Source organism: Podarcis liolepis (assembly GCF_965112155.1).
Source record: "Podarcis liolepis genome assembly, chromosome: 3".
NCBI classification, from domain to species: Eukaryota; Metazoa; Chordata; class Lepidosauria; order Squamata; family Lacertidae; genus Podarcis; species Podarcis liolepis.
In genome coordinates, this window is record NC_139557.1 from 30,871,504 (window position 1) to 30,881,696 (window position 10,193).

General features: G+C 40.3%; 1 protein-coding gene across 5 annotated transcripts in view; it reads left to right on the forward strand.

The window, feature by feature from the left end:
* The window catches only part of ASAP2 (ArfGAP with SH3 domain, ankyrin repeat and PH domain 2), a 93,237-nt gene extending 83,554 nt beyond the window's left edge, over nucleotides 1-9,683 (forward strand). For 3 of the 5 annotated variants that reach the window (XM_083495536.1, XM_083495537.1, XM_083495538.1), the window contains 6 exons: nucleotides 99-260; nucleotides 1,227-1,389; nucleotides 1,993-2,045; nucleotides 2,722-2,822; nucleotides 4,780-4,902; nucleotides 6,062-9,683. In XM_083495536.1, the coding sequence (XP_083351662.1) occupies nucleotides 99-260; nucleotides 1,227-1,389; nucleotides 1,993-2,045; nucleotides 2,722-2,822; nucleotides 4,780-4,902; nucleotides 6,062-6,136 (677 nt within the window). In that variant the 3' untranslated portion in view covers nucleotides 6,137-9,683. The remainder of the gene's footprint in view (nucleotides 1-98; nucleotides 261-1,226; nucleotides 1,390-1,992; nucleotides 2,046-2,721; nucleotides 2,823-4,779; nucleotides 4,903-6,061) is intronic. The other 2 variants (XM_083495539.1, XM_083495540.1) reach the window with 1 other exon arrangement.
* The last annotated feature ends 510 nt before the right edge of the window (nucleotides 9,684-10,193 follow it).

Consider the following 10,193-nt stretch of genomic DNA (forward strand, 5'->3'; position numbering starts at 1 on the left):
CAGCCAGTCAGTCCACTTAAGAAAAAGGTGCTGTTTTCTCATCGCTTCTCAGCCAGCAGTGATTATGATAATGACACAGTGTTTTCCTTTCTTTTTAGTTCAGTCTTCATTTCTTGGCAGTGCTGTTCAGACAACTCCTTCATCGAACACACTGTGGAAGACAAATTCTTTAGGAATGGAAAGCATAAGCAGGCAAAGGTCTTCATCCGATCCACCAACTGTCCATCCCCCTGTTCCGCCATTGCGTGTAACATCTACAAGTATGTTTGCCCTTTTCCACTGCTTCCTTTGTTTTTGCTGCATCTAATCACGGTTGGCCTCAACTTCCCATTCCACAACTCATGTTTCTTCCTCACTGGTGGATGTAGTTTTGACCCTGCTGCTTTTCCATCTGGCTTCTTCAACATGCTGCTTGTTAAGACTTCCTGCGACACACTGTTGAGGAATGGATATTTCAGATTAGTTTTGCAAGGAATTCAGGTTGTTCCCTGAACTTTTAGGAAGTTTCTTTAAAAAGATGAAAAGATTGTGGCTTTAATGTTCCTTGTTCCTCTATTAATGGTTACTTCTGAAGGCATATTACAGATGCACAACTAAAAGTGTGACTTAAAATTACCTACTCATGTTAAACCACCTCTCATGAAGATTAGCCTCACTGCCAGTACAAGTACCTCATAGCAGGTAGGCTACTGTTGGCTCCAGTTTTAATCTATGAGTTAGCCAGAGCCTCCCACTGCATTGTTTATGTTCAGACATAATTATAAACTCTGGTTTATCATTAAGCCAGTGAGCACTCTCCCATCTTGTCGGAGAAGAAAAGTAGAAGCTTTTGCTTCGGTTTTTGACTAACCACAGTTTGACAGTCTGAGCCCAGACAAACTGTGGTTAGGTCTTAACTGTGGTTTAATGAATCAAACCAACTTCATAAGTTTGCTCATTTAATTAAACCATAGTTAAAACTAACCCAGTTTGTCCAGGCTCTCACAATGCAATATAGCATGTGTCCAGGCAGAAATAAGTCCTGTTCAGTTCAGTGTGGGGCTTACTCCCAGAAACGTGTATAGGATTGCAGCTTCCTTGTGTCTTGACCCTTAGTTTTTGAAGGACTGGCTTACATTTTAGAAATTACAAAGTTAGGTAGCAATAGTATTGTTTGTAGGAATTGTATCAAACATTCCGGCATTCACCATCATCGTATTATTGTACATGCATTTTTATATATATAGATATACTCTCTTCAGCACCACCTCCCGTTGCAAAGACAGCCAGTGTTCTTGAAGCTTTGAGCCAGCAGTCAAAACAGCCAGTGGTGCCACAGTCCAAGCCTACGCCGCCACCACTTCCTCCCCAGCCTCCAAGTAGAATTTCTCAGAAAAAGCCTGCTTCTGGGTAATGTGTCGCCTTTTCTTCCTAAAAGATCTGCAGGTTGCTGAAAGATACTGTGCTCACCTTGTTGCCTGATTATGGCAGTCCATGCTTTGTTGCACTTGTGCAGAAATGTCATTTGTGCTTCCCTATTTAATAGAGAATTGAAGTTATTTTATCCTTATTGAAGATTTCACCTTTTGTTTTGTTCTGTTCAGGTGTTGGACAGGTTCCATACGGACAGCAGCAAGGGGGGGGGGGGGACAACAGATAATTACTTACCAACAGCAAATGCCATTTAAGAGTGTTACTTTGATAACCTGAAGTAACATAGCAACTGGTGATCTTGCTGTCGGGGCAAGAATTTCAGTTTGCCAGATAGAATAATTGTCCCTCTCCTCCCTGCCCCCTCTGCACTCTTCTGGGCATTCTTCTGATCTTCTTCACAATTCATTTGCGGGGGGGGGGGGGGGTGTATGTGTGTGCAAGCCCTGTTGCACAAGTAGAAGTCCTTGCATGGGACTCATTAACTGAATCCCATTCTGATTATTGTTTCAAAAAGTAAATTAGACACAGAAAATTGCAGACGTGATGACGAGCAGTTATGTTTGGTTTTCTCCTGAACAGGGCTGACAGGTCGGCCAAGAGTAAAGGACCTGGATCTCTGCAGCAATCATCTGGTGATTATTATTATTATTATTATTATTATTATTATTATTATTATTATTATTATTAAATCCTGATTTTAATTTACCTGCTTTAGTAGCAACTGTTGGCACTGTTGACAGGTTTATTTGGGAGGTAGTAAAACCTAACCACAATGACTTTGCTGTATTTTATTTTTTAAAATTTATTTGGGAACATGTTGTCGTTTAGTCGTGTCTGACTCTTCGTGACCCCATGGACCAGAGCACGCCAGGCACTCCTGACTTCCACTAACTCCCGCATGGTCAAACTCATGTTGGTAGCTTCGAGAACACTGTCCAACCATCTCGTCCTCTGTCGTCCCCTTCTCCTTGTTTAATACCGAGTCAGACCATTGGTCCATCTAGGTCAGTGCTGTCTACACTGATTGGCAGCAGCTGTCCAGGATATCAGACAGGGGACATTGCCAGTCCTTTACCTGGAGATACCTGGGATTGAACCTGGCAACTTCTGTATGTGTAGATTGCACCCTTGGTTCTGACACAACTGACCTACAGCTGATGGGACTTAGTGCAAAAAAGTGATCATTTTGGGGAAACCACAAACAATGGCTTGGTGCACTAGAGAGAAGTAGCACAGTATGTTATCTAAAAACAGAGCTTTCTAAGAGCCACTTTTAACTGAAAATATTTGCTTTATTTTTAATAACAGGAGAATCTTCATCTTCATCTGCATCTGAGATTTCTGGATCCCAAGTTGTCCCTTCTGCAAACATTCAACCTCCAGCTCCAATGCCAAGGAAGTCTCAAATAGTAAGTCGTCAAGAATCTAGGTCAATCTCTTTTGTGTTTGGCAGCTCTTTGCGTTGGGAATAAAGGCACTGTGTGGAATCTGATGGTTCCAAAAGGGGTGAGCAACTTCTTCAGATTACATGGGTCCTTTTATAGTCCTTCTTAGAAACTTCTTAGAAACTAGTTAGTGTGGGGTAGCTGTAAACAACCAACAACTTTTGTTGGGTGAGCTGCAGATACTGTTCACTTAGGGGTCCCTTGTACACTGAGCCCTTTCAGGGAACCTAGTTTCATTTGATTCCTAACTACAAAGGTCAATCCATAATATTTGTTTGCGTATGTGTGCAAGAGAGAATGGGGTGGGGGGTGGGGGAGAGAATATAGAATGAGCTAAAGAGCTTTAGCTAAAAAGATCTCGGTAAATCATCTTAGCTGAAGCTTTAGTACAGGCCTCAGCTAAAGGACATTAGCTAGATGAATTCAGCTTTAAACCAAGTCCGCTAAATAACCTACGAGCAGTACGATCCTGTGTCTACTCATACTTAAGCGCCATTGACTTCAAAATAACAAGTGTGTGTATAAGATTGCAGCCTAAGTAACCCATTCCACTTTTTGCTTAGGTTTCCAAAGTTACCATGGAAACAAGCCACAAGTTAGAAGGCAGAATCCAGCTGGTGCTCTTGGTACCAGCCGTCTTCAAACAGTTGCCCTCCAGATATTTTGGACTGCAACTTCCATTAGCCCTGGCTAAAAGTGTGGCCAATACTAAGGGATGATGACGATTTGGAGTCCAAAACTTCTGGAAGGTACCAGGTTAGGGAAGGCTGCCTTGTTCTCACAGGAGAGCTTTTGATCCAGTAACCAGTGGAATAAAAGGAGAGGCAGGGTTTTTGTTTTTATTTTGCGAATTCCTGCTGTCCCCTGCAAGATCCACTGCCTCTTAAAAAATTGGCTCCAGGGGAATCTGCAAAAATCACCTCCCTCCTTCTCCTCCTGCTGGCAGAGGCATTTGCCAGATCACAATATTAACGTGAGTTAATTTTTTATTGCCATTGTAAGCTGACCAGAAAATTTAACTGGACATAAATATGGTAGGTAATAAAACAAATACTGCGGGCTGAAAATTCCATGAATTTCTGGTTATTATTCCATGGGGGTTGCATTATTTCAAGAAGATTGAATGGCGCCATTAAAAAATATTCTAGAAGGTGGATGTTCTCCCAGATGCCTCGTGCTAGCTTCCTGGTGTCATTCTTATTTCCCAAACTGGCATCTCAGGGGTTAATATAACGAGTCTTGGCCTCAACATTTCGTCACTGCTTTGAAAAGTTTAAGCACCAAATGAATTGAGAGCGCACTCTGCCTTGTTGGAAAGGTCCTACATGTCTGTTCCGCTGTGCACCGATGTTCAGGGAGCTGTTTGTACATGTAATGAAATGCCTGTTTGCGATAGCATGCCCTTGCTGAATGCTCTTAATGTGTATTAAAACCCAAAGCGGGACCTCCAAATTAATTGTTCTGAAAGTCAAAAGCACCGAGTGCAGCTTCGTAGGTTATTTTGCTGCATGTATTAATTAAGTGGTGGTGCACAAGGGAGCCCCTTTGTAATTTGTGAATAGCAAAGCATGATAAGTATTTTAGATCAGACACGTATATTGGGATGATTTTAAACATGTGTGCATATTTGTACGGAAATTTTTGTAGGGGGCAGGTTGTTGTTAAGACATGCTTTGCATGCAGCAGGTGATAGGTACAATCTCCAGGTAGGGCCAGGAGACACCTCAGTCTGAAACCCTGGAGAACTGCTGTCTGTCAGTGTACTAAGCTAAATGGATCAATTATCTGACTTCCTATTTTGTGCTACCTGAGCTTCTTGTAGACGAAAAGTGGTGAACTGCTGTCCTCTCACTGCAGCTAATGGTATTCTCTGTTTTACCTGGTTTATGTTTCCAATACGTTGCTCTTCTCTGTATTGCAGTCAAAAACAAAGCCCAAGAGAGTAAAAGCCATTTATAACTGCGTAGCTGATAATCCAGATGAGCTTACATTTTCAGAGGGCGATATCATCATAGTTGATGGTGAGGAAGATCAGGAGTGGTGGGTAAGTATTTATTAGTTAAATCATGCCAAGGGCTGTAGTGTGTATGTCGTGTGTACACACACACACACGTACATAATTACGTACGTACTATGTATGTTGGTGGGAACTGATCTCTTAACAACCAACAGAACTGAATCCCTGACTGAAGTACTATTCAGTTATTTTCAGAGGTATCCACTGAACGCAATATTGAGGAGCAGCGTTATTTCAGTTGAATTTGAACCATACAGATTTTTGAAACTCATCCTTTCTGCAGAAACACATATGGTTAAAAAATAATATTGCAAAACACCGTTGTTTCTGAAAACCCAGTTTGTTATCTATAATGTATACAGTCCCTTCCTCTTAAGCCAGGATCCAAAGAATCGCACAACTAGTTTTGCATTTTAAAGGTTTGTTTCTTCTCAAATAGGAGCTCCTTGCTCCCTGTGTCAATTTTTTTTGAAGCGAACTTCAAAACAGAGAATAAATATATATGTCTTCCCCTTATTATTGTCCTGTGTCATATACCACTTGAGCCTCTTAAGGAATCAATCAATCTGTTTATTACAGTCAGGACCAGTAGTTCTTAAGAAATATCATTCCACTGGAACTTTGAATTTGCATGCTTTTGGTGAAAATTTGAAGGAAATAATAATAATAAACCTTTGTTTTTAAATGAAAGATTGCATGTGTTCTTACCGTCTATTCTTTATTTTGTTTCAGCCTATCCTCTGAATAACTAGTTTACACATAAAAGCAGCATTGCCTGGTTTTTATTGTTTAATAGTAAAGAAACTACAGTTGTACCTCGGAAGTCGAACAGAATCCGTTCCCGAAGTCCATTTGACTTCCGAAACATTTGACTGCCAAAGCGCGGCTTCTGATTGGCTGCCTGGAAACTCCTGCACCCAATCAGAAGCCCCATCGGAGGTTAGGCTTCCGAAAGAACGTTCAAAAACTGGAACACTCACTTCCGGTTTTTGATCGTTCGGGAGCTGAAAGTTTTGACTCCCAAGGCTGTATAGCTTTTTTCCTTTATTACTAAAGACTTGTTTGTTTGGAGGGACAATTGCACATGGTTGCAACTAGTACAATGGAGGGCAACTTTCAGTGACCCCTAATTGGATAGAGACAAGCTTCACCCTTTTAATTCTTAAAAATGTTCTGTCTTTTCCAGATTGGGCATATTGATGGAGATCCCAACCACAAAGGAGCTTTCCCTGTATCATTTGTGCACTTTATTGTTGATTAAACTGCTCGTTGCAGGTGGAGAGACTGCATTTCCAGGTATCACTGGAGCTCTCTGCCCGGAATTAGATGCTTCATCAGGATACTTCATGAATGTTACACCACTGTGGACTCTTTGTTGTGGCAACTTAAGGTTTTTGAATCGTCCAAGGAAGATTTACTTTGTAGTAGGCAGATCCACTTGAACTATTTTCATTGTGAATTCTGGAAGACCATAAAAAAGCCATTAACGCCAAAAAAATATGTGAAACTGATTTCAAATCTCCCTTTTAGACTTTCTCACTAACCTATGCACCAGAGTTTCTCTCTTCAGCAAATAAGGGAATTTCTGATGCACACCACAGGGTTCAGAATTTTAAAAGTGGGCAGACTAGCAGAGAGATTAATGGCCTGACTGCACTAATATATTACATTTCAGTGCCAATTTCAGGTGCCTCTAATGCATATCTGATCTTTGTTTGCACTCAGTGTCCTTGAGAGCTGTCTCAGGACAATGTAGCTGCAGTGAAAACTCAGTTTTAAGAGTGGCAGTTACTTCCACTTTACTTAGTACACTACAAAAACATGAGGCTAGAAAATCTACCCATCACTGATTCCTTGTCCACATCCATTGATTGGCTAAGTTGAAGAGGTTGGCGGACTTAAGGGTGGAGTCCTTGACTACATTGCAAAAGTACAAAGAACTCCTAAAAGAGCACTAAGTAATAACAAAGGGCAGAACACAGAGTTTTTCAGATTGCTTGTCTCTGGTGCTTGGTGGCTTATGTTTTCAGGCAAGACATAAGCATCATCCACAAAGGACTGGGCTCTTTCTTCCAGCGCAATAATTCTCCTACTGAAGCATCATTCATTTTGATTGCATTGGGATTTGCTGTAGGCACTCCATATGAGTGATAATGATATACCTGCCAACCACCCTTAGCTGAGCAGAATGCTTTAAAAGGTTTTGCAAAGCTGGAGTCCAACCAGGGACCAAAATCTGTTGCCCGAGCAACGATTAAAGCGATTCAGATCTAACAACCAAACCCTAGCAAATATTTCTCAATAAGCCCCAGTGCATTTTCCTGTGACAGCACTAGTGGGGCCCAAACACCTAATGTAGGTGCTAATAGGATCTAATATCCTGTCCCATAGATGAAGGGATGGGAAAGAATCGTCAATTTATGCAGCCAGGAAAGAAGAGTATGCTTGTGTGTCCCCTGCCTACTTCTCCTATATCTATGATAAGGAAGACTCAATAAGAGGACGCGGTTCCAATCAGAGGTACATGCTACAGCTCTGTTTATCCCCTCAAGGGAAAAGTTATTGTAAAGTCTCTTTCCCCTGACTTGTTAGGCCAGCTGGGGAAAGCCCCTGAGCCCAAGGGGACGGTGGCGTTCCCTTCTTTCCAGGGAACTATCATGAAATAACACAAGCAGAAACAGAACCTGTCATATATCCAGTTTCTGCCATTTTCCCATGCTGGTGAATTGGCTTCAAGGGAAAGGGTAACAGGGCTGCCTCCTGTGATCTGTGAGCATAAACTCTAGAAGGAAATGTTGTTTTTCAAGCTGTTCGAATGTGGAGAAATGCAACATGCTCGCACTTACCCAAAAGGAACGAGTATTTCCATACTTAGATCATATGAAAAAGTTTGTCTAGAAAGGCCCATTAAAGAGATATTTTAATAATTGGATGTAGATATTTACTTTAAACCCTGAACCTGTTTACCTCAAATTTGTAAATATGAGGAATACGAGGTCATACTTTTCTATACAAAATATACATTTAATGTATATTTTATTCTATTCTTAAGTCATCGTTGAGGTAACAAAACCCAAGACAATATTATTGGTAAATAAATGTGGATTACACATTTGCTGAAATTTTTGTTGCAGTTCTTTTCTTCGAACACACAAAAAAATGTGTTGTCTAGAATTATTTTTATTTTTAAAAAAAACAACCACGGTGGCTATGTTCACACCTAAGACTATTGTCGTAGGACAATGTAGTAGGGTATTCATCCAAACACCCTCTGTATTAAGGTACACACTTCTGTCTTGCAAGCAATTCCTTATTTCTTTGCAGATGCACACTGTGTACTTCTGTTCCTGAACATGGTAGTTAACACTGTTAATAATTGTGAATAGATTTCATAATTCCAAATTGGTAGACTATTGCAGAATATTACAAAGATGTCCTTTTAATGTTTGTATATTGTGATAAATGTTAACGGTTTTTACTTTGCATATGCTGCCGAAACTGTGCACTGGTAGCATAGGATTAGAATATCAACGTCCAGGTCACATTGGCTTTCATCACAAGTTTTGTGACTATCGTATCTCTAGATTTATCAAGAGAACTTTGAATTTCTGACACAGAAATTATGTACATATTGGCTAGCATAGGTTGAAACAGATGGGGGGGGGGAGACAAGCCAATTGGTATATTTATATTTGGGGTGGGATGCTGTATCTCAAACTGCCTTGCTAAAGTGGTACATTTGAAGCAACTTGTCAGATCTGCGGATGCAAACCAGTGGGCTTATATTAAAACTCACTTTTTTCGTACAAGCTGTTGCATTGTATATGGGGACAAACTGGAATGCTTTGAGATGCTTTTATTGCAAGTTTTAAAGCTAAGTCTGCATATTCAAAGTTCCCACTAAATATATATGTATATTAGGAAACAAATTACTTTGCCACTACAAGTTTATCTGGCTGCTGATGAATTCAGTTTGGCTACTGACACTATTGGTTACGTTTGTATTCCTAGTAAACTAGCAAATAAATTGGCACATTATTTTGCACAATTCACTTATGTACAGTATTTTTTGACACAGAATTTTAGTTAATACCATATGCTTTGGAAGCTTATGTGGCCCTTAAATTTCACACTGGCCGGAATCCAGGGAAATGCACAAATAGCTGTGTGCACCCGGATGAAAGTTGCGCCTTCTGGCAAACATCTTGTGAAACCCAGGGGATTTTCAACTCTAACTTGAATATTCCCAAGGCCTTAGATGTTTAGAGCCCAGCCATAGTGTGTGAGCTTTCAGCTGTTTTGGAAAAATCTTAAATAGTGGCCACTAAAAGATTTTGAGTAAGAGTATTTTTTCACACTACAGTGTGCAGACACTAGGCTTGTAACGTAAGACTGTTTCAAGAGTTCTTTTTTGTTTCCGTGGCACTATTTCACCCAATTAAATAGGAGACATTTTGGATTTTTAGGAATGACAGATGCTAAAATGTTCAGGTCTTCTTTCACAGCTGACAACAGGGGATGATGGTGTTCAACAAACTGTTAGTGAGCATGTAAGATTACTTTTGTTTAAATGTTTAAAAAAGGAGCATAAGATACCTAAAATGCAGTTCAGAATGCTACTTGAGATGTATAATTTTCAACGTGATGGTTTTGATTGTTTAGTTGCAGAGCAACTGTATATATTGTATAACCTAAATCAATTCTTATTTTTAGTGTCTGGATGCAGTGATTTATAATTGGAGCATGATTAATTTCACTTACGTTAAGCCAGTCACTTGACTGGAAAAATAAACAGCTTTGAAGCCTCACCTTGACTTTTTTTATTAATTGAATGTGAAAGCACTTATAGATGAGCCACACTAGAATAAACTTGAGTGATTACCGCTATTCAGCCTTGATGTATTAAAGACAAATCAGAAGACTGCTGACAAACTCCTGCCTTAAATGCGAGTTCTCTCTTATTTTGGACTTTAAATGATTTACAGTTCAATTGTATGGGGAGCAGGAGAATGCAAAGTATAGAAACTGCCCAACCCAAAGCCTGCTGTGCTCATCCTTGATGGAAAATGGAAGGTGACATTTTTCTGGGGGGTTTTCTTCTTTAATGGGAGGGCACAGCCATTCTACCGAAAGGCAAACAGATATGCTAGGCTCTAGGGCCAGTATACTTTCCTCCCTGTGCTGTAGACATGGGAAAAAGAGGGCTTTGGATCCAGCTGATTCAAAGACTCCCTTGATACACCTTCTTTTACATCCCTTTTTGTCATTACTACCAGCAGGGTAGCAGTAAGTTTCCATACCTGCAGCAAGGCAGCTTG